General features: G+C 37.6%; 1 protein-coding gene across 2 annotated transcripts in view; it reads right to left on the bottom strand.

The window, feature by feature from the left end:
• Nucleotides 1-26,061, bottom strand: part of NF2 (neurofibromin 2) — a 1,458,300-nt gene that overhangs the window by 600,987 nt on the left and 831,252 nt on the right. For both annotated transcript variants that reach the window (XM_044068458.1, XM_044068457.1), the window contains exon 10: nt 5,190-5,303. In XM_044068458.1, coding sequence (XP_043924393.1) covers nt 5,190-5,303 — 114 coding nt within the window. The remainder of the gene's footprint in view (nt 1-5,189; nt 5,304-26,061) is intronic.

Raw genomic sequence — 26,061 nt, 5'->3', positions numbered from 1 at the left:
CACGTTACACCTTTAAGAGCTTTAGTGATACAACAGTTCATTAATCTTAACTGTGATTAATGTAATTGTGATTAACTTAACTGTGACTAATTATTTTATTAGTGTGTATATAAAAGTAGTGCCTTTTTCTTGTTTTACTTGATTCTGAAGAGGTCTCCAGGGTGGAGACGAAAGCGCTCAGTCCTTGCTGTTTGTACCTGATGTGGATTTATTAAACAATTTTGTGTTTATATTGCCGTGGAGTCGGATAATTACTTTTCCACCATTGGATTTCCTGTTGGATCTGCTTGCTGGTCAAAAAGTGAATATCTCAAAGAGAAACAGCAGTAGCAGAACCTATAAAGACTATTGGTCTTACAAATCTGGACTTCTCCATGTCAAAGACTCAGTCTCTCAGCTGAAACAGCTCAAATGGAAATTCCATACTCCAGCTATATCACTGGTGCTTTACAATCAATAGAGGGTAAATGAAATGCTTGAGAGAAATTGTCAGAGACAGACTGAAGAAGAATCATATATGCAGATTATAGACATAGAAGAATATAAAAGCCATCTTGAGTCTGTAGTTATTGGTAAAACATAATCAAAGACCTTATGTTGATTGTGGAGAAGATGGAAACTGATAGGAGGAATCCCACACATCTGTACAAGAAAAAAGCCCTCCTCAAATATCACAACCAGAACTATTGCAAGAAAACAGGCTGTGAAAACTATATGGCAAAACCTGCTGATAGACTTACCCCTAAAATGCATATAGGTAAGGCTGCAGTACAGCAAAAATAATTAAAAGGAAGATGACCAATGGAAAAAAAAACAACAAAACTAAACAAAATGTGTGGACTGAGAGCAGACATTTTATTAAAATAAAAATATCTGCAAAAGTTATAATTATGATAAACAACCCATGACATGCTTAATATAATACTAATTTTAGAACGATCGTGTTACTTTTCTAAAAGCTTACATCATATATTGGCAACAGTTTACAATTCTACTGAGTTAGGTACACTGATCTCCATGTAAGGTGGTATACACTGGCTGGCTCAGATGAAATAACCCGGTTTTATTGAAGGATGAAGCACTTAACTTCTTGATTTTCATCAGTGGCAACACCAGGACCTACTAAGGACCAACCTCCCTACAAAGTGTGGAGACATCTGCACATGCATTCAATGTACCATTTCTGTCTGAAGAAGTCTGTTGAAGGATGAAAACGTATGTGGATTGTGGGCGTTTATCTGTGTTTGGAGTGAAAAATAATGACTTTTTTGTGTTGCCCAGTTTTTCATCAGTGACTCCTGGCAGCCCTTATTGTTGTGGTTATAGTTCCATAATATGTGTATCGAGGCTACAGGCTCTGGTCTATAACATCTCAAGCAACAAAAAAAGCTGTAGAAAAACATGAGCAAAATTTGCAAGTGCATAAAATATCTGAATTGGCACTGCCAAAAAAAAAAAAAAAAGGTTTTCTAGACTTGGCCATATACTTTGGGACTACAAGCAAAATTTCCCAAATTTTGGTTGGTGTAGTGGACTTAAGCTCTTTTTTCCCACATAAGTCTAACTTTCTCTGTTTTACCTAAAAGTAGTTTTTATCAATAGCTGGGTCCCACAATCAGGCCCTTCAAAAACTCCTAACTTTCCCCTAATGCCAGGGAAGAGCCTGTAACACCTAATGTTTTCTTTACAGGAGTCAGCTTTTTCCACCAAGTCTTCAACTAAGTGACGCAGACAGGCAATTAAACTTTCTTCTGAACATTAATGACAAAGTGGGAATTATGCTTTAGTGTCCTCCCACCAAGTTAGCACCATCAGCAAACTTTTTCAGCCAATTCTTACAAAACTTATGTAAATTTCACTTTAAAATTCTTCTGTTTATTTCCTACTTTCACGTTTTTGCTGGGTGTCCTCATTAAGATCCTAGAATTTTTTCTGTTGCTCAATCTTCTTTTTGGAAAAAATGAAGAAAGTTTCACTGGTAAGTCTTTATTATGGGTACTGCTACTGTCAGAAGTAGGAAAACAGAGGCCCATTCAGCTTGCTGGCTCACGTTACTCTAGGTAAACATTTTCTACTTCCTCCTTAGCCTGTTCTGCATACAAAATGTATTTGAACCTCAAACAAAACATATTCTAAAACAACTGTTATAAAGTAACCTGAACCCCAACTTGCTTTCCAACATCCACGGACTGCAAGGATAAACTCACTTCTCTTATACCTTGCATACAGTGGATAGTCACTTTCCACAAAAACTCTTTTTAAGATGTGTTTAGACACCCCATCCTGGATGCTACCTTCCAGGTGTCCCCACTGTTTAGTGTCTTCCCATCAGCCACAATTTTGTCAGGAGCAACTACTTCTGCTATTATTGCATTTTTTCTAATACATGTCTTGGCTGCTTTCTGTTAACAAATTATGTTGTAGAATACCAGTCTATTTGCTTACTTACTCTTTCATCAAATGAATGCTATCAATTCCTTCTAGTTTCTCTGGTATATAAGAAAACTGTCAAGGTTTCTGTGAGGTCTGCCTTCTAACTATTTTTTGAAACAGTTCTTCTTGAGATGCCTTATATTCAGCCAGCCTTTCCTTATTTCAATCTCTAATTTCTGCTTAGTTTTATCAACTCATCTGAATAGCTACTTAAAGCTTCTGCTATTCTTTCCAGCCTTTTGTCATTTGGATTTATATATTCTTCCACTGTCTAATTTATTTTAAACACCTCTGAATGCATTTATTTTTCTGCAACAGTACTGGAATGCAATCCCTTGCACCAGAGTTGAAACCTGAACTGCTTTTAGCTGAATAGTTGCAAAGTTTCCTTGCCATAGTTGTTCCTCCCCTCTTCTAGTTTATTTTTGTTTACTTTCTCCATCTCCAGAGTTTTTCTTTGCTGACATCCAGGCAGTGTAGTGACTAAATGTAACTGAATTTTATCCACATTTACAGTTTTTACTAGCATTCTTTTTCTACCCATAATTACTGTTTTCACATTGAGGAGCTCTAATCAACATACTGATTGGTACGCAGCTATCTTGGCAAATACACACTTGAGTTTTTCTTTTAGGTAGGAATGGCTGGCGTATAAGAGTAACCAACTCAGCACTGATAAAGGCAATCCTCTCAGATGTGATCAGAATGTATGTTCCTATCTTATGCAGCCCGGTCAGTTACTACAATCATGGCAATGCCCAAGCATGGTATGCTACTCTACAGTCACTTGACAATGCCACTATGATTTGTTGCACAAACAGAGAAACACAAAGTTCCTTCTCATGCAAGACATCTGCCATCTCAGTAAACACCCGGAGTACAAAGGAAAGATGAAATGACAAGTCCTTTTTCTTGAAAGTGGTGCAAACCAAGAGTGAACCAAGGAAACTCCTGCCCATGCCCAAACAGTGTGTCAAAAAGCATTAATTCCGCCCAGTAATTCCCTCCCCACATCATGCAGAAGCAAAGGGTATGGTACCCTGGAATGTCACCATCAGGAACGCCATGTATTTTAAGTGCTTGCTGAAATTTCTTTAGTCCAGAATGAGATGGAAGTATTCTACTCTGAAAAAAAAGCAGCGGAAGTAGAACACTTGCATATACTTCTGAAGGAGGAACAGTCACTTTGGCCTGCCAGTTCCAAAACTGTGTAGATATTCTTACTGATAACAACTCTTTCAAAAGAAAGAACCCAAAACGATAAGAAGTGGTTGTCCATGTCTGCATCTAGTACCCAACAGTCCTTTTGGTGTCTCTGCAAGCCATGGGATAATCAGAGAACCAGCTTCCCACATGTAGTTCTAGACCACAATCAGGAGTCCTGAGGCAGTAGAGTTGCCATCTTAGGAAATTTAGTGAGTGGAACTGGGGAAGCAGAACTGCTTGGTACTTGGGTACAGTGCCCTTTCTACATTGAGACTTTTTTCTTCCTAGACTAATGGATCACCTAGAAGCATAAAAAAGTGCCATTGTTTAAGACGCATCAGAATGGTCATTGCTCAGTAAGTCTTATGGAGATAATCAAATGTTTAGAGACCTGTCCAAACATTCCTCAGAAAGCAGCATCTAGGCTGGGGTGACTCAGTTCTGCTAGGTATGGGCTTGTCTTCTGTACAGTTGCCTTGTTTATATCCCACTTAATAGTTATTACATGCCCACTTTTAAAAGTAACTGGTTTTCTTAGAAACGATTCAGACTACAGATGCCTCCAGGCTGTATAGATGGCATCTTTGAGGACAGGCTCTCAACTTCTACCCATATACTTTTTTTTTGCCATTTCTGGAAAGAAATGTAGAAGAGCCCCATACAAGTCCTTAGAGGTCCTTATTAGTTTCAGCCACTTTTCAAAAGCCAAGTCTATCTGGAATACGTGGAAATACTGAGAGAGAGGAGTTCATCTTTGTCCATCAGAGAGAGACAAAAAGACTACTGCTTCTCTTATTCACCTTTCCAGAACATAAAGGGAAATGCAGAACCCAAAATCTTAGCTCCAGAGTGGGCCAACCCCTGCTCATCATACATGCAAGGAGGGTTGAACATGTGGTGTAAATACCATACATTTTTAATTTTCAACAGGAAGAGATATATTTCTGCAACACACAGAAGAACCTTAAAGACTTTGGAATTATTCCCTTTTATATACAATGCCAAAGTACATTTTTAAAGGTATAGAAAACGGGTGTGTGTTTTTACTTGATTTTGCTGAGGATGGTTCCTTTAAACATCACAGCAAAAGCAGAGACAGAAAAAAATATTTGATAAACCAAGACATCTTGTCATCTAGAATAATACACAATCTATATTTTTGATATTTTTAGATACAGGAGATGTGTGTTTCCTGCTAAGATACAACTTCAACTAGGATATTGCTAGTAAGCTGACAATTTAGGACTGACTATTCAACATGCTGCAGTAGAGGAACCCAAACAAAATGACTTCATTTCTGAAGAACAAACATTATTTTAGTTATGCAGAATGTTTTGCTCATGTGTGCAGTATCATGGCCTATAACTACCATGACATCATTCTGGGAGCATGACCATTCAAATAACATGGTACACAAATAAACACTTATTTTACAGAACAAACTACAACTTCCTTATATAGCTTCTAACAATATGGCGTCATACAAAAGTGTCTGGAAATATGCTATATGTTCTTTAATGTGCTAAACAGGAAAGAGATAAAAACTTTACCTGCTTCCTGGCTTTTTCCTCTCTTGCTTGGGCCTTCATCTGCTGTATTTCCAAAGAGTCCACTTTCCTTCTTCTCATAAATAAATCATGGTTTCCAATACAAAGCTGAAGTATCTTGAATAAGACAATGCAAAAGTACACAATAAATTTATCAAGGACCACAAGAGCATATACTTCATGATCGAATTCAGAGCTTTTGTACTAAATCGATCTATGCATCCAGATACTTACAAACAGCAAATATATTAATGAAGCTATAGGCCTGATTCTTCTCCTCTGCATAACCTCGTGCAAGACACAACCCATCTTTCACTCCCCCTTTTGACTTTCAAAATACCTGATTAGAATAAAATCAGATGAGTCAGGCTATTCAGCAATTAGGAAGCACAAGACCACCACTGCAGTTCTCCATTTTAATATACTTCAGGATACGGAAAAATGTGGAAGAACAAATGAAAACGGCATCAAAAGACTGACATCACTAGACAACACAGCAGCAAGACATCACACAACTGTCACTTTGCTACTATCAGCTTTTCTCAGGTGGATTTTTTCAAATCCATACTTTTGTCAAAAATATACATATAACACAGAGATTTATGGCAAATGTTTAGAAAAATGTTCTAGTGACATGAAAAAGGATTCATACCTTGCCAGGCACTAACAAAGTACAGCTGCGTGAGCGCACTCACCTTAATGTAGATATCTAAGTATTAGGATCAGTGCTGCAGTGCCATACATAAAGGTATAGGATATACATCAAAGGCAAACGTTTGACTGCCTGGCCTGATAACAGGATGTCCTCAGCATATAGTCAGCCTGCCCTACCATACATACGTCAGTAGAACATAAGGTATATCTTACTTCTTTTATCAGTGACTGATAATGGTGACCAACAAGCAAGTCTGCTCAACATAAAAAGCAGGCTGAAAGACTTTCCTACTTGAAGGACAGCATTAGTAGTCTCTCTATTAGGGTATAGTAGCCTTACAACAATAAAAACTGGAGCCGCAAAAGTTAGAAATGAGGATAGAAGGAGGAAGCCTAAAACTCTATATACAATCTTATGAAGTGAACAGCTGAGGTTGACGAGAATATGCTCATACAACTCTGCTATGCTCATTGTAAGATCAATGCTGCAAGTAGTACACATAACAAGGAAAGTACGCTAAAGCAGAATGGGATGGTGAGCACACACGTCTTGCAGAATTGTAATAGCAAAGCCTTCTGTGCTCCTGGAAAGGATGCCCAGCTTGTAATGTGCAGAAAAGTGTGGATGGATGGCCAGTGCTAGACAGCTGGTTCACAAATATTGTGTTGAAACATTTCTGAAAAGGTCACCTGAAGTAGTTGCTGCCCTGGCTGAATGTGCCATAAGCTGGTTTTGTCATGATGTGCACAGAAGAAATAGAGCTAGCCAGCCACTTATGAGTGGTTTGCTTGGAGGCTGGTCTCCCCAACTTACTTAGCATGAAAGAAACAAATTCTTGTCATTTTGCCTGAAATATTTAGTTTTATCCAAGTAATATTTTAGCTGTTGGTGCAAATCAGAGAGGTTCAAGAGCTTTTCACCTTCGTTCTGGGAATTTGGAAAGAATACTGGGATGGCGGGATGGCCTAATTTAATGCCAGTTCTATTGTAATTTGTCATAAAAGAGGTGCTCATCTCAAGGCACCTTTTTGTTGGCAAAGACCACATAACATGTTCTGAACACGAAGACCTGCAATTCTGAAATCCTCCTGCCTAAAGAAACAGCCACTAAGAAGACAGTCTACTGGGAAGTACTGGCAAGATGGTAAGCAATTAACAGCACTGTTTTTTTAGCTTGCTTCATTTTAACACCTCTGAAGGGATTTTTAGGTTCATAGGTTCATATTAGGCTATCTGCCCTATGGCACTTATAAGCCTAGCCAGGGTGTGTTTGGCTTTCGCCACCCATTTTAAATTAGTTTTGCTATGCCCTTTTTCAAGGTTAGTATACTGTGCCTCTGTCTAACAGTGACACGGAAGTGATACCCAGGGTAAACCTACCATCTCCCATCCACTCATCAAGATTCCTCTTGAAGAGAGTCAATGAGGGACTCTGCCTAACCTGGACTGGGATTTTATTCCAGAGAGAAGGGAGCCTCTGGGTTATGAATCTGTCCCTCCAGCATGTCCTATTTATTTCACTGCTGAGGTTCAAGTCTCTCGAGCGCGTAGCTCGATGGGATTTGGATTTTCTGAGGTGCAGCATGTCCATTAATTCCGGGTTGGACATGGCTTTATACGTCCGGGTTGGACATGGCTTTATACGTCAGGCACAGATTGCCTCTGAGCAGGTGGTATGTCACTGAGTAGAGATGGAGTTTCTTTAACCGGGCAGCATATGGCATTCTGTTTGAGCCCTTTGATCCTCTTGGTGAGGTACTTTTGGGGTCTTTCCAGTTGCTGCAGGTGTCTGGTAAGGTACATCCCAAAAGGGGCATTGTACTCAATTATGGGCCTGATGAGGGATGAGTAAAGAGGCACGATGACCTCCCCTGATCTAGATGTGAATCCCTTCATGATTAGGTGGGCTATATAGAATGTTTTTCTAACCACTTTGGCCACGTGGTTGTCAAATGAGAGATTGCTATCAACTTGGGTCCCCAGGTCCCTAATTACTTCTTCCGTACTTAATGGATTACCACCTATCTGGTAATTTGTGGGCACTTTGTTTTTGCCAAAGGGGATGACTATACACTTCTTGGCGTTTAGCTTGAGGCCATGGCTCTGGCACCAGTTGTCTGTTTCTATGAGGCCCTTTTGGAGGATGCTTGTGTCGGCTGGAGAGTCGATTATAGCGCCCAGTTTGCAGTCATCTGCAAACTTGGTCAGCCACAGTCCTTCCGTGTTGCCCTGTACCTCCGAGAAATATGTACCGAACAGGAGAGGTCCCAGGACTGAGCCTTGTGGGACGCCACTTGTAACTGGTTTGGAGTCTGACATGGCTCCAGCAATTCTAACCATGTAGGTTCTGTCCTTGTGCCAGTTTGCAACCCATCTAGTGACATAGGGGTTTATATTTAAGCTGGTGAGCTTATCTATAATGCCCGAGTGGGGTATTGTATCAAAGGCTTTTGCGAGGTCCAGGTAGGCTGTGTGGACCACCTTCCCCTCGTCAATGGCCTTGGTAACTGTTTCAAAGAAATCGGCCAAGTTTAAGAGGCAGGATCTGCCCTTAACAAAGCTGAACTGGGTAGGATCCAGTGTCTGTAGGTCCCCAATATCTTTTTTTATGAGGTCCATGATGACCCTTTCCATAGCTTTGCAGACCAAGCTAGTCAGGCTTATGGGGCGATAGTTTCCAGGATCCGTTGAGGCACCACCTTTGTGGAGAGGGACCACTGTTGCTGTACGCCACTCTTTGGGTACATATCCTGTGGTAAGGCTGAGACTGAACAGTAGTTTTATGTTTGGGTTTAGCTCTTCTTGGAGTTCATGAAGGACGCAGCCCGGGACACCGTCTAGTCCCATTGATGCTGTGTTTTTTGCTTTGGAGAGGGCGGCTCTTACCTGAGCATCTGAGATGTCAGGGGGGCAGCACTCTGCTGGGATAGATATTTGCCCCTTTGGTGGGGGGGGGGGAGTTTGCACTGACCCTGTCAGCTAAGATGTTGGCAATGTCTGTGGGTTCGGTGTATTTTTTGTCATTTTGGACCAATTCTGAGCATCTCTGGGAATTCCCACCCAGGTTCCTAACATAACTAAAGAAAGCCTTGTGATTATCCTTAGTGTCCTGTGCAATTTTTCTCTCGAAGCTGGCCTTAGACGATTTTATGAGTGCCCGTAGTTTTTTGCTAACACACTGATCAGAGATGCCTTCCCTTTTTCGGATTTTGCTCTGTCATGTAGTAGCTTCCTCCTTCTACTGTATAGTTTGTTTATGGCTGGGGTCCACCAGACAGGACATCTGCCTTTGGAGGATTGGGTCTTGGTTTTTTTTTTTGGGATTGCATGATCCATGAATTCCTGAAGGTGTTCATAGAATGCGTTTATAAAGGATTCTGCGGTCTGGGCCGTATTTTCCACAGGCCCGGGGGCTTTGAAGGATTCCACCTTGGTTTTGAGGAGTGTGAAATTTGCTTTAGAGAAGTTTTTCACTGTGGTTTTCTGGGCAGGGGGTGGGGTCGGAATGTGAATATCCAGTGAGATTAGTTTATGGTCTGATCTTACCAGTGAGGGATACACTTCTGGTCTGGAGCATAGAGTCCCCATGTTGGTGATGATCAGGTCCAGTATGTTTTCCCCTCTTGTGGGAGTGGTAACAAGTTGTTCCATAGCGTTTGAGTTTATAAATTCTAGGAACCTTTGAGCTAGGGTGTTGGAGCTAGAGTAATGCTCCCAGTCTATGTTTGGGTAGTTGAAGTCACCCAATATAATAGTGTTTGGAGAGACCTTCATATTTTCCAGTGTTCTCAGGAAGGCCGAGTGGGGTTCCTGGGTTTGGGAGGGTGGTCTGTAGCAGGCTATAAACTGGAAGGCAGTTTTACCCACTGTTAGTTGCACATGGATAGTCTCCGATGCTTCGTGCTGTGCCACCAACCTGGAGGTGTGAGTATCTTTGACAAATATTGATACTCCCCCTCCTTTTCTGGTTCGGTCCAAGTTTTGGGGCCGAAAAGCATGGTATGAGGTATTACCTGGCAGTGCTGGGGTACTCTCGGGAGCCTTGAACCAGGTTTCTGTTACTGCATAGATATCGATGTTCTCCATGCTAAGGAGAGTTTTGAGTGCATGCATCTTAAGGTTTAGACTTCTGGCGTTGAGTAGCATTACTCTTAGTTTTTTATCCCTTGTGATACCTATGGAGGTGGGTTTGTCTTTTGAGCCTTGCCTAAAAAAGGCACTATGGGGGTAGCAACAGCCTTTGCCAATATCGGAAAGCCCAGGGGTGACAGGTGCAAGCCGTCCCTAGCGAAGCATCATGGCTTGTCGAGCATGTCATCCCAGGCTGACAGGCATTGGATCCCCTTTGAATGACACCAATACTTAAGCCAATTATTGAAATTGATCATCTTGTCTTCATATTGTGGCATCATTCTTGGTGAGGGTAAGATGCTACTCAAGGTCAGGGTCATACTGGCCTGGGCCCACATGCTCAGAGAGCTCCTCTATGTCTCTTTTCATGTAGTCCAGGGAGGTACGTCTCAGGTCATTCACACCAGCATGGACAATGACGGAGACATATTTGTACTTGCCTTAGAGTGACCTGAGTGCTTGTGTTATGTGGCGGATCCTAGCACCCGACAGGCAGCTCATCGTGACCTTCTCCTTGTTCAGCCTGGTGAGCAGGACGTCAGTGTGCCTGACGATAGAGTCACCTATTACAAGTGTATCAGGTGTGTTGTTTAGCCTTAAGGGCTGTGACTGTTCAGCACACTGGCTTTGTGAGCTATGTGTTGCACATGTTTTATTTTGGGGTAGCAGTTGCTTGGGTGTCTGCTTTGGAGGTCTCTGCTGCTTAGGCAGATTTTTATTTAGAGCCTCCGAGTATGTTTTTGTGTGTTTATGTGTTTGGTTTGCTGTCGTGGTAGGTCTATGTGAGACTGGAATTGTAGTGAGTGTGATTTCCTTCTCCTCCTGACAGGTTTCACCAGAACTGAGTTGAGAGAGCTTAGCCTCCAGTTTGGCTACATGGTTGCATCTCTCACGTGTTGGAATTTGTTGGGAGGAGGAGAGAGTTGTCTGTGTACATGAGGCAGTTGTAACATTGCCTCAAGATTCCCAGATTCACCAGCTGGATCGGAGAGGAGATTGACAACTGACCTTTGGACATGCTAGAATAGTACTGGGAATTCCTTTATAATTGAAAAAAAAGGGCCAATGGGGAACAAGGTACTCAAGGGGAGTTTGTGAGGGTGTAGTGCTTTTAATTTTTTAGTGCTGACTTATATAATTGCTTTAGTGAGCAAGTGCCAGTTAACTTAAATGCAATGTGTTACAGGTAACTTAAATGCAAAAATGACAAATAGTAACTTTCTTTCAAGTGAAACAAGGAAATAAGTACAGTAAGCAATGCAGATGTCACTAGGGATCCACAGAAGCGCTGAAAAGCCACGTTTTAGGTGGAATTAGCATTTCAGGGAAATAACAAGCAAACAAGCATACACACAAAGCTAGATTCAGCAGGCCTGGATCTAGTCTATGCTACAGCAAACAAGGTGTACCAATTTCAGTAAGAAACAGTTCAAATATGCAAGCACTATAAGCCTTTAACCAGAAATTCCCAGCTCAGAAGGGCAGAGTCCAGCCTCTCCTCCCACAAGAGTGCAGACCACGAACCTTCTTAATGTAAAATAACTGGCCTGAAGCCCAAGTGCTTAAACCAGAACTAATACACTTTTAGAATAACAGACACTGAGCCCTCAATCAGCAGTTCCCAACTTAGAAGGATGTAAGCTACCTGTCCTGCCACCACAGTGCAGGCCACAAACCTTCCTAATGTAAAACAACTGATCTGAGCCCAAGTGCTTAATCCAAAAGACTTAGAATGATAGCTACACTTTAATCAAGTTACTACCAAGCAGTAATAAATACAAATGAATACTTTAAAGAATGTCTGGATTAGTGCTCAAGTTATACAAACAAAGCTAGATTCAGCAGGCCTGGATCTAGTCTATGCTACAGCAAACAAGGTGTACCAATTTAGTAAGAAGCAGTTCAGATATGCAGGCACTATAAGCCTTTAACCAGAAATTCCCAGCTCAAAAGGGCAGAGTCCAGCCTCTCCTCCCACAAGAGTGCAGACCACGAACCCTCTTAATGTAAAATAACTGGCCTGAAGCCCAAGTGCTTAAACCAGAATTAATACACTTTTAGAATAACAAACACTGAGCCCTCAATCAGCAGTTCCCAATAAAAAAAAAAACCTCAAACAGAACATTTCAAAACTTGAAGGATTTATAATTGAACATCTGCTGAAAGATTTACTACAAAAAATAACAAGTTTGAAACTCTTAACTGCTTTTTTCCTGTCAAGAAATCTAGAAAGAACCAATCATCTCAGAATGAGCCATTTTATGCCCAGTGTACAGGACAGTAGTTTGAAAAAAGACATATAGTCTATACTATATGTCTTTTTTCAAACTATTGCCCTGTACTTTGGGTCAGTGAGATATCTGTTGTTGTTGTGTCTTTCGGCTTTTTCCCGGTTAGGGGTCACCACAGCGGAACTCCGGTCCACTAATAATTGGTAGTTGATTTTTAAATGCTGAGTTGGCAGCCCTAACGCACAACCTTCAACGAAGGTATGCCCATTCACGCATGTTTCCACGCAGACGCTCTAGCTGAGAGTCAAACCGGTCAGCGTCTTACTGTGAGGCGACAACGCTACCGCAGCACCACCACCATGGATGGTCAGTGAGATATCTGTATAGAATTAAATTAGAAAGCATAATGGACAATTTTAAATACATAAAAAAACAAGTTGAAGTGCTGAGTGAATGTCTTAACAATCACAACAAATCTCGAGTATAGAAGAGGCAATGTCTGATTTTGATGGAAGACCACTTGAAAATTCGAACACTGAATTTATTCTGAAACAAAACTTATTCTGGGAAAAAATAGAAGACTTGTTCTTGAAAAAGATGAGGGAGACAGTAGGATTCAATTCATTAATACCTGGCTGGCTAAAACTTTGAACCTGCCTGAAACTTTTTCCTTTGGCATCGAAAGGGCATATATATCACCTTCTAACTGATCTTTAAAAAAAATACCTTCACCAAGATCAATGATTGTAAGATTTTTCTCAGGTCAAGATAAGGATTTAGTCTTAAAATCTGCATAGACAAATTATCCAATTAAAATTAAAGAAAACACTACAAGATTTGACAATGACTATTCCACAATAGTGATGTCAAAGAGAAAAGCATGCGTGCCACCATATTTCTAAACCGTACCGAATTCCTTGGAATTTACCAGTTTTGATGGCAAAATAATGTGGTGCCACTAATTTCCATGTGGCCCTTTCAACTCCCGATTGTTTTTTTTATTTTATATACAATTTTAAAGTACAGCCCCTGATGTCATCATGTTACCGTTATTTGCCAAGGGGTTGCCCTCTACTCTCAAGTAAACATCAGCTAAACTGTCTCCCCATGTGTACTATATCTTCTGGGTGCAAAAACCAAGTGCAACACGCAGTAACTGCAGTTTCACATACTCACAACTAAGTAGAAAAGACACACCAAGCTGCAAGTGTCCAAACTTATTTAATATTGCACTGTCAAATCGCACTGTCAACACTAGAGTCTCTAAACATGTATATGCATATTAATTCCAATGGTGTTTGCTACATCTGAACTACAGCAGCATGCATTTTAAATAGCTTTCTGACTTTGTTCTTTTACTTATGGTTATTTGGTGCTTGGGCAAATATTTTAAAGCTCTCAGGGGCACTTCACAAGAGTTTATGAACTTGCCTGTAACCTGAGCAATATTCCTTTCACTTGATAAAATACAACTCCAAACCTAAAAACACGGCTTAGCAAGTAAAATACAATAAAACAAACCTTTCCGTTCACAAATGTTAAAACTAAATTTTATTTCACCAATAAAGGTAATCGCTTTCGTCCCTTATATTAAGGAACTTCTTCAGATCTGATTTTACCATTTGTGAATGGAACTGTTTGTTTTATTGTATTTTACTGTCAAATCCACGTTCGCTTTATTTGGTATAAGGCAGAGTAATCCATAAGCACAGAGCGGGTGCCTAATACATTCAAATGCATCCCCTGACATTTCAGTTCTACCTGCCGCTTCAAGGCAAAGCCAGGAAAATGCATATATAATAGTGCCTTTAGTATACATATAAAGTTATATAGGTGGTTTGTTGACGACACCTTTCTGTTGTGGGATGGAGGGTTACCTCTTTTATTTGACTTTGTTAAATACTTGGAATCCACTACGGATTTCCTGAGGTTTACAGTAGCTTATTCATTTGAATGCATCGATTTTTTGGATGTCTCAATATATAAGGACAGATTAGGAGGCATCAATACTAAATTACTTTGGAAATCATACTGGAAGAATAATCTTTTGAACTATAGTAGTATGCAACCTAGGCATGTTTTTCCGAACATTACTAAAGGAAAGAATAGAGTTAAGAACATATGTAATAGAGCTACTGATATGGAAAAGGAAGTTGAATATTTACAGCAATTATTTACAGAAAGGGGTTACAATGAATCTACCTTTCAAAGTATTAAGAATAAGACCTTCCAGAATAATAGTGGTGTTAGTCCCGTAGAGACAGCCCCCCCAAAAAATTTAGGTACAAAAAGAACAGGGTATGTTTTATTACAAAATATGCTAGTGATAACAGTAGAGTTTGCGATATAATTAAGAGAAACTGGCATTTTTTGACAGGTAATAAAGAAACTGTAAACATTATAGGGGAGGTCCCTAGTTTTACATATAAAAATACTTGTAATTTGAAGTGGCTATTATGCAAGAATCGACAAAAAACTTTTGTACCCGCATGTAGATTAGGAACCTATCCTTGTAAGAATTGTAAAATGTGCATATATATGCACAGTTCAGGAGTTTAAGCACCCAGTTTTATCTTTTATTTTTGAACCCATGTTTTATTCTACTTGCATTACAACCAATTAGTCTATTTGGCAGAGTGTAAAGGCTGCAGATGTTTTTTATGTAGGCAAAACTCAGAAACGTTTGAGGGACAGGATTTACCAACATATGTATGATGTGAAGAATAAAAATAAGCTACATGCTTTAGCTAAACACACAATGGAATTCCCTACACACAATTTTGGTTTTAAAGTTTTGCACATGGTCTTTTGTGATAAAGGGGGGGGGGTAATCTTAATAATCAAGTAGAGCATATTGAATTAAAATGGGTTTTAAAATTACAAGCACACATACATCCAGGATTGAATAACTATGTATGCATCAAGCCTAAGCTTGATTCTCGCCCCTTTAAATGAATTTAAATACTAAATACTGGTTAATTGATCTGTGCGTTTTTAATTGTTTTATTGTTGAATCTTGAGTATAAAATGAGTGTATGCTTTTTGTATTTTATTGAGGACTTGAAAAAGCGTAGATGTTCTACGTGAAAGCGCATGTCTGCATTAAATCTATTTTACAGCCGTGGTGGTCATCTGGAGTTTTTTCTTCATACTTAGAAGATTAAGATGATATATGGCAAACCACATACTGAATGGTAGTCAAAGCTCAGCTAAACTCAAGTATATCCAAGACATCTACTATAATATGTCCTCTGCATTTATTTGACTAATTCTCTATCTTACTGTAGCATGTCCAATTTTTATTGTTAAATCATAATAGATGAAACTGTCTTGTTAGGCATGAAACCTTTTGCTTACTAATATTATTAAAACCGTAATTTTCAAAAGTTAATTTTTCCTAAACATATGCAACCTCTGTACTATTTTTGTCATAACTGTAATTGTTTGTGGAGCTTTTCTCCCTGGGCCTCCACTGAAAATGGGTTACTTTAACCCAGTGGACTTTACCGGTCAACAAATGTCAATAAATAAATAAAAATAAAAGGTGCATGCAGAGGTCACTTACTGAAACAAACAAGATAGACATTCACAGTCTCATACACACTGCTTTGCATGGAGAGTAATTTTAATTGCAGCGGCTGCATATAAATGAAATGCATTCAGAAATAGGAATGCTTAAACAGATAACAGAACTTCTACAATGCATGTCTAAAGCCTTAGGTAACTAACATAAGCAATGCAGATGGTTACAAGGTAAAGTTATAAAATGTCATTTTTAATGAAAATTCTATTAGCATGCCAAAATACTATCGTTTAAATGTATTACTTGCCTATTCCTATCCCAATGAACCTAGCGCATTACTTCAATGGTAAAACTTGTTTTGGCATACACGTATTATAATGCCAGATGCTTAAACAGTGACTAGTTCAGTAGAGTCTCTTCATGTGGTGTATTTTCAAGTCTTCTAAGCACATGGAAAACTTATAGCTCTAAGGCAAAGATTGCTGACTTGCATACCATGATATAATATATACTTCTCAGGCTTTCTCCTTCAGTTTCCCCCAAAAAGGGTCATCTGACCGTGGAACTAAGTTTTATTTTATTTATTTATTTAACATTTGTTGACCGGGAAAGTCCGACTAGGTTCCACAGAGCCTGTTTTCAGCGGAGGCCCGGGGAGAAATGCTCCAGACAGCATGTAGCTATCTAGCTATGTAGATAGTAAGTAGCACGTAACAATTACTAGGTAATATAGGGAATGGAATATCTCAGTCAAGAGTACCAGTCATCAATAGTGTTAAATTATTACTTACTTATTTTTATATTAAGCTAAATAAATAACTACATAGATCACCAAACAAATGAATACAGCATTTTCTAAGGTGACTTAAAACTGGTAACTGAGCAAAATTCCAAAAATATGCATTCTAATTAGTCTATATTTTTTAGCTTAGTTTAAACAATGATGGAAACTACCCCCGGCTTCATAAGGAAACACAGTAACCTCCAGCAGTTGCAATACGCATAGGTCCTGAGATTTTAACTGTTGTTGACCAATTGGATAGAAGAAACGGATATACTGCTGCATTTTGTGAGTGCCTCTGTACACAATGATGTTTTGATAATGTGAAGTAAAATAGTGAGCATAATAAAAGAATGATAAATGAAAGGTCTTTGAAGGTGTGTGTTAAGTGACATTACGCTCGAGAATATATGAGGTGGTGCAGAAGAAAGATATTTTATGGGTGTTTGCAGAAGAAAGGAACTGTAAGGAAGTTGTGTTGTGACAGTTAAATGCTTAAGTTTACGCTTAATAAAATGGTACATTCGTTGAGAAGAATGTAATATGACTGGCAGTAGTTCATCATCTCCATATGTATGGAATTAAAATTAAAACATGGAATTTGAGACAAATTCGCTACAACAGTAGTAAATACGCTTGTCATGGCCACAGAGATTCAGTAAGTTTGGAGAATATGTGTGTGTGTTTTGTTTGGGAGTATATTTTTAATTGTGTAGGTGTTTGCAAAATATAACGTATAATTAACGGTTTGGTATGGGAGGTCTTTACAAGAAGGTCAAAATTCGTTCTTCATGATTGTCAAATGATAGATCTGATGACAGCTATGTGGGTCATTTGTTAAGCGTGCATCAAGACTGCATTTCTTTTCTTTTTTTTTTTTTTTGAAAAGTTAATGAGATCCTTTGCGGTGATCATCCAGTGAAAGTACTTTTAATTTTTTTTAAAACATGAGATGATATAAACAAATATTTATGGAGCATCCTAGTAAAATAGAACGTACAATAATAAATGCTGTTTTTTTTTTCCTGTCTTGTTATTACAAGTTTCATCAGATGGGTGAAATGGCAGATCATGGTATGCTGTGTGGGCTAGGAGCTTAAAGGAGTATGTAACTGATATTGTACAGATTTGGGTTTCATCCCCAAGTGACGATCTTGATGGAATTCTTGGCCATAAGGCATAAAACATGTTTATTGTTCTTATTCTTGTTACAAAGGGAAGTGATCTTATTTATGATAAGTCACTTTTAATTTCTGTCAGTCTCGGGACAGATGTTTTCACCCAACAGATAACACAAGGCAGAGGACACAAATTAATCACAGTTCTTTTCAAGTAAGGCCAATGTTTGATAATAGTAATTAATAACGTGAAAGTATTTGTGCCTTCCCTCTGTCAAATGCATGTATCTTTTTCACAGTACTGTGCAACTGGTAGCTGGAACTGTGGTAAGAACCACTGGGAAGCACCAGCAGACTACAGATTATTGTTTTCTGTTTGGTCATACCATTCCAACTAATATGCCCAAAAAAGAAAGACAGGGGACACAATGACAGGCCAGGTAACTCTTTGATTTAGTTAACCCACAGTTTAGAACATGTAAGGGTTATCTGTACGTAAAATATAATGGCTAAAAACTTCACGGGAATGTACAAGTAGGCATCTGAAGATCCTCACTGCTGCTCAGTAGCCTGGTAAGTACCTATCAACCAATAAACCTACAAGAGACTTGCATTATTGTGAAAAATATGACTTATTAAATAAACAGCCCACAAGGACGGTTAGCCTGGTACTAATTTATGAAATTATGAACAACTTTACACATAGTAAATAAAATAGAAAAATATAAAATCATCTAACCTAGAAATCAATATATGAAAATAACTGACGTCCTCCCTATAGTAGACCAGGGAGATAATGTGAGGTATTGGAAAGACAACTATAGAGATATTCAATTTGGTCAAGCTATAATAAAGATTCTAAACACCTGCTTAACTTTTCTTATTCTTAACAACTCACTGATGGGCATTTTTAAGATGAAGCATACTAAAAATATGAGACACACTAACATGAATCAGAAGCATGAGCTATGCGTCATTAGTCTAATGGCAAGTCTGAAAGGTAGTCTGTCTTTTTCAACAAACTAGGAATAGGTTATTCTATGGTAGAATGTTTTAGGGTTATATCAACAGGTAATATTAGGTATATAATGGATATAATAAGTTCCTATAATACTCATCTTATATGTTCTATGCTCTTTGTACAAAATAGCTATGTTTATATATTTTTATTACTTTTATTTTTTACAATTGTTTACTATGTGTTAGATCAGGGTTTTTCATTTTACAGACAGACAGACTAAAGAATAAAATAAGCTAGAAATGGTGTTGCATTTATGCATGCATTTTAGAAAGCAGAAACAAAGAATCTTCCAATGAATGCTGACCTTGCTGAAATAACAGTTTGTCAAGGGAAGACTGCAGATAGTACTTATGCTCTTCTCTCAAGGAAAGAATCATGAGATAAGTTAAGCTAAAAACAAGACATAGTCTAAGGATCAAGGATTAGGGGGTAGATATAGTCAATAGAGGAAAATTACTGAAAAAGAAAATAGAATATGCTGTGTTCAGGATAGCAGGGCAGTTAAGGTTAGTAAGTCCGTTTGACCTGTTACTTCGGAGAAGATGTTTAACACTAGAGTATGAGTACAGAAAAGAGGTCATCTAGAGTCTATGTCAGTTTACGTTGTTCAGGACAATCAGAATGATGCACTGCAACTTGAATTGTTTATCAGAACTGTTAATGGAGACAGTATTCAGATATTGTGAACATCTAATAAAACCTTATTAAATGAACTACAGTGTTTGGAGAATTCATGCTAACAGTGCACAAGACTTGGTTCATAAGGGAGAGACTGACACCTATTGAAGCACAAGCTTGGGTAATTAAGACGTTTGTTTCAGTCTCACGGCATACAGTGTTTCCAGCTAACTACGGTAAAGTCCCTTCATATCTAATCTTACAAAGGCACCTGACATTACCTGCTGTCTGGGGAGAGAGATGTACTTCTCACAACCCAGCAAGCAGCTGTAGCCATCCAGTCTCCAGTACTGCATATTTTCTTAAGTTCACAGTGACTCTCTATACAGCAGAAGTACGTCAGCAAACCAGTCACACCACCTTTTCAGTGAAAGTATTGTTCATTTCCAGACTTGGTTATACTACGTGTGTTCTACAGAATCTACAAAATAGCAGTGTGTCGTTCAACTTCATCTGTTCTACAGACTATAAATAACACTGTTTTCGTTACAGTGCAGCACTCCGTGTTTTGTTCAAACATCAATAAAACAGCTGCAGTAAGTCATTTTTTCAAGTACAGTTTTATGGCAATAACTTCAAAGTTTCATTAACAGTTTAAAGTGACAGCAACTGTTTCATAACAGATGTTTCAAGCAGCATACCAGTGTTTTTTCCATAGAGCTGCAAACTCTATACAGAATAAGCTGAAAATTATGGCATGATAGTTTCTCATTAAGACAGCATTAAATTACACAGCACCAGTGTTTATTTCAAAAAAGCCTCAACTTCAACAGACCAGTTTCCTTCAAAACATAAAAGACATTCTCCACGGACTTTCATGTTTCTAGACTGACATCACAAAGGTAAAAAAGCAACAAAAAGGTTTATAAGCAACAGACAACTCACATTCCTTCCAAGCCATACAGTTATGTAAGACTTTATATGCACCTTTTAGTTAACAGTTCAACAAAGTTTACGTTACTTAAAGGTTTTTGCATGTAAATATGTCAAATAATGCTGGTACAGTTAAAATGTCATTACATTTCTGGTTTACGACTGTTCTCTTAAAGTTAAAGGTTTTTATTTCAAAAATGTTAAGGAAAAGGTTTACATCACACAAACAGGCTAATGCCAGTTTAAACATACATACTTCAGCATATGCAATTCAACATAATAATTTCAGCTGTAGTACAGTTTCAAATACAAATGCTCAGAAGGTAATACATACCATTCAAAATACAGCAGTATGCTGTAGTATTCAACATACAAATGTCAACACAGTCAACATACATAACCATACAAGCAATGTCTCCAGTTCACATTACTTCAATGAGTGCAATGTTTGCACTGCATGCAGATGAAAGGAATCAAAGTACATATTTAAATAAAGCATATTTCAGACAAACTGAATAACAGACTTCAGTGCTAAGTAAGAAAATGCATTCCATAGCTATCTGTAAAGATCAGAGCATTAATCTGTCATGGTTTAAGGTTATTTCATTGTTTACAGACAAATCAAATTTAGCAGCACATATAAAAGATATAAGTATGGTCTTAAGGTCAAACATTACGTCAGCTAACAGTTCAAAGTGTAAATGATCTGTATATATTGGTTTAGATTACAGTAAAGAAATATGTACAAATGTACAGAGTTTAAAGAATTGGTTAAGACAGAAACATACAGATTTATGGGTTAAAGATAAAATAAACTCCAGTTCAGATGACACAGCTAAAGCACTCAGGAAGGCATATTGGGTGTGGTCACTCAAGGAAAAAGGGTAACCATATGCCTCTAAGGTATATCAGAATTAACAGTCAAATTAATTAGAAAAATAAAGGGTTTGCAGTTACAGGTGGCAAAGGAATTTTTTTTTGTATTATTGTTTTAAGAGCTTTGTATTAAAGTGTTGCAGTGCATAAACAACGTTGCAATACTGACAGAGACAAAGTATGAAATGTAAAATTTAAAGTAAATGCTACATTGTAAAAGTGACAGCACAGTTAAAAATTCAGATGTGTATAAAAGAGTACATTACGTAATCAGTTTAAGACTGTATATGTTTCATACGGAAATGGCAGTTTGCCAAGCATATCAGCTCAGATTACAGCTAGTCTAGCAAGTTAAAGTAAAGACAGTGCTATCCATTTAATGCATTACAGTTTACTATTTAATGGTTATGATGAGACAGTGGGTGGAGTTTCACTCACTGAACAGTATGTTAAAATCTTAGGGCCACGAGACAAAATGTAAAAATGCAGTAGTAATTCAACAGCTAAAAATGATTGTATATAGGTGCAAAAATGCACAGTGTTACATTATTTTCATTTACAACTATCAAGTTAAATGCAATTGCTACAGCCAAGACCTTAAAAAAGCTGTCCATTCTCATGATGAGACAGAAACAGATTGCAATACTGATTCTGCAGCAGTAAATCCCATCAGTTAATACTGGACATGGAAACATGAATGTGTAAAAGCTGGTACTTAGTTCCAGTTGTTTCCAATAAAGCTAAAAAGGTTATTGCTTTAAATATTATTAGCTTTTCAAATACAAGGCAGCCCACTATGGTTAATGACTGGGCAAATGACATAAGTAATGTACAAAGTTCAAGCCCAAAGGATAATCAAAAGTATGCTGTAGCTCAGGTTAAGGTTAAAGTGACAGACGTATTTGTAATTAGTCATTAACAGCCGCTGGAGTGGTAGGGTTGTTGCCTCACAGCAAGAGGTTCTCCCGTTCGATTCTCGGCTGGAGTGCCTTCTGTGTGGAGTTCTGCATGTCCTCCCCACAGTCAAGTGGCGTTCGAAAGACATGCGTGAATGGGCGTGCCTTCGTTGAAGGTTGGGCATCGAGCTGGCACCTCGGCTCCATGAAAATCTACTGCCAATCATTAGCGGACCGAAGTTCCACTGTGGCGACCCCTAACCGGGAAAAGCCAAAGGAACAACAACATTATTCAGTCATTAGTTAAAGGTAAAGTAACAGGCTTATTTGTAACAAGCTTATTACACTACTCAGTCATTAGTTAAGGGTAAAGTAGCAGAATTATTTTTAGTTACAGGCTTATTATTTAAATAGGTAGTAAAAGTAATGGTCAAGGCATTGTACATTTCAGTCAAATCTGAAAATACCTCACATTATTAAGTCATTAGTTAAGACTGAAGTGATAGACTTATTTGTAATTAAGTTATTCAGTCATTAGTTAAGGGTAAAGTAACAATTATTTTTACAGGCTTATTACAGTTATTCAGCGCACTCAAGGCATAACAGGGCAGGCTTAATTGTTAAGTATTCACAGATTACAATGCACGTTTACAAATTGCAGTGCACTTTACATTAGTCGGGAGTTAAAAATACTAAAAGCAAAGGTATAGACTTAAAATACAGAAAGTATAGGTTTTAGTAAACTATTATAGCTCATAAATATTCATAAAAGTTAAAAAGGTAAGTAGCATTATAAAATAAATTTAAATAAATGTATAGAAACAAGTTAACACAGAATATGGTAATTATGCTTCAAGACCACGTATAAAGTTATCTTTTTAGTGCAGATTTCAATTAGTCTTCAGAAAACAGCCATCATGCTTGATAGGCTACACAATATGTGACAGAGAAAGGACGGGATTTACTCTATATCCAATGCAGTAAAAGAAAATTATGGTAGAAGGTATAAAAAAGGTGAGCTATGTGGGCTCAATAGTTGAGGCAAATCTGGCAAAGATCAGAGACATGCAGAAAATGCTAATAAAAGGGCACAATGCAAAGTTTCCAGTCCAGTCACTGGAGTAAGGTTATACGTGTATAATACAGAACAAGGGGCACTTTTGCCATACATGCCAAAATTATTGGCTAAGCAAATAATAAAATACAACCATCAGCTACTAAGTTATGTAGGTTTTCAGAAATTTTGGCCCATCATAAAGTATAAGTTTTAAATAAAAAGAAAGTAAGTAAAAGTTAAAAAAAATTAAGAGGCTTGTATAATATTTCTGCAGACTAACCCTACGTTAAGAAAACCTTGGTTGCAGAGAAGGGCCAGTTTAAAAAAAAAGCACGGTACAGTATACAAATACATTTTTCAAGACCTCTTCCTACAGAAAAAAGGGGGTTAATTAATGTATAAGTTTAAATATATCACTCGCGTGAATACTCTAAAGACTATAAATCTAGGTAATATGAAATCAAATCATAAAGTTAAGAGATTTCAAACCAAACAGGCAATAAATGCTCAAGTGACACTTAGTGGTCAAATTTAAAATTGCAAGTTTATTCAAATCATAAAGTTAAAAAACTTCAGTCCAAACAGGGCATAAATAATCAAGTGACACCTAGTGGTCAAAATTAAAATTGCAGGTTTACCAAGTATTTTTTTATTTTATTTTCAGATTATAACAGCAGTAGCGTTGTTGCCTCACAGCAAGAGGTTTTCCTGTTCAATTCACGGCTGGAGTGCCTTCTGTGCGAAGTCTGCATGTCCTCCTCGTGGTCGAGTGGCCTCCGAAAGACATGCGTGAATGGGCGTGCCTTCGCTGAAGGTTGGGTGTCGGGCTGACAACTCGGCACCATAAAAAAATCTACTGCCAATCATTAACGGACCGGAGATCCGCTGTGGCGACCCCTAACCTGGAAAGCTGAAAAGACAAACAATTATAAGTCAAGTAGCATAAAAGCTAAATACAGTAGTTGGCAATATAAACATAAGGTAATTACAGAAGTAGATCCCAGTACACTTTCATCAAGGGACCTCAGGGACAACTGTTAGATCAGGGTTTTTCATATCATTAGGTAAGTTTTTGTTTGTTTCACAAGTTTTGTCCATAGCCGAAAATTTCATATTGTTATATATAATGGATATAATAAGTTCCTATAATACACCTTTTGTATGTTCTATGCTCTTTGTACAAAACAGCTATGTTTACATTTTTTTTATTACTTTTATTTTTTATAATTTTTTACTGTGTGTTAGATCAGGGTTTTTCATTTTACAGACAAACAGGCTAAAGAATAAAATAAGCTAGAAATGGTGTCATTTATGCATACATTTTAGAAAGTCAAAACAAAGACTCTTTCACTGACCTTGCTGGCTAGGAAATGGTGATTTATTTATGCATACATTTTAGAAAGCAGAAACAAAGAATCTTCCACTGAATGTTGAACTTGCTGAAATAACAGTTTTTCAAGGGAAGATTACAGAGAGTACTTATGTTCTTTTCTAAAGGAAAGAATCAAGAGACAAGTTGTACAGCAACTTGAACTGTTTATCAGAACTGTTAATGAAGACAGTATTCGGATACTATGAACATCTAATAAAACCTTATTAAATGAACTACAGTGTTTGGAGAATACATGCTAAACAGTGCACAATACTTGGTTCATAAGGGAGAGACCAACACCTACTGAAGCACAAGCTTGTGTAATTAAGACTTTTGTTTCTCAGTACCATGGCATACAGTGTTTCCAGCTAACTACGGTAAAGTTCCTTCAAATATAATCTCACACTATGTATCTGGAGCTTTTCTACCAGGGCTTCCACTGAAAATGGTCACCTTGTGTCCAGTCAGACTAACCCAGTAAACAAATGGAAAACAAATAAATAAATAATGTGATTTCATTACACCTGTTTTTTCTCTCTCTCATATATAAATGTCTGGTTTTAAATGCATATCTATTAATATTAATGGACTGAACAATCTAGTAAAAAGGTGGGGTCTGCTCAAATACTTGCAATTACATGAAGCTCAAGTAGTATTTCTACAGGAAACACATTTACTTAATAAAGATGTAAATAGACAAGCATTAAAGACTTGTTTGTTTTTAGCAGTTTCTGGCTTTTGAGCTAAAAGAAGAGGCACCCTCATTTTATGGGAGAACTCACCAGTAATGACTAAAGTAAAAGATATCTATGTTTAGAAAAATGGTATGTTAAGCATTGTTATAATTGAGTGCAACAGAAAACTATATACATTGGTGAACTCTTAATGGATTCCAGGGGTTGAAGCTTAAGATGCAAAAAATTACTTAAGACAATACAGCCTATTTAATGAAAGGTGAACTCATAATGGCTGGTGATTTTAATTGTGTTTTATCAGTCAAAGATTCCACTGCAGATAGAAAACTAAAAATCACATCTTTAGCCAAGCCCTTAAAGAATTTTGTAAATTTAATTAACTTAAAGAATAATTACGAGCTAAGGAAAACAAACTCACTTCAAATTTACCCATTATTCATATAAATGTGGAACACAAACAAATATTGCTAAACCTTTTTGTCTCAAACAATTTGATCACATATCAGAGAAGTTTCAATAGGTTCATGTCCATTATCAGACCATAATGCTATAATCTTTATTATTTTAAAAAACAACAATTTAACATATCACAAGAGATTACCAGCTCATGTTATTAAAATAAAAGGATTCAAGGATTGGTATGTTAAAGAGATCAACAACTTTCTATTAATAAACATGAACGGTGAAGTAACCAACATTGTCCTGTGGAATTCACTAAAGGTATGAATACACTACAGGCCAAAACAGACACACCAAAGTTGAATCTAAAACCAAATGACAATATCAGCCAGTCTGAACTTAAAAACTTAAATACAAAATATATTGAAATTCTAAATCATATAATAGTGTCAATATATCTGGAAAAACTTAAAACTTCAAGCATATTCAGTAAACCCTTTAAGCTTGCATAAACATGCTCTTAGATAAAAAGATAACTATATAATTTCAAATAAACTACAACACATATA

Source organism: Protopterus annectens, chromosome 4.part0 (genome assembly GCF_019279795.1).
Source record: "Protopterus annectens isolate FY-2018-M chromosome 4.part0, PAN1.0, whole genome shotgun sequence".
NCBI lineage: Eukaryota > Metazoa > Chordata > Ceratodontiformes > Protopteridae > Protopterus > Protopterus annectens.
This window is presented reverse-complemented; position numbering and strand designations above follow the sequence as displayed.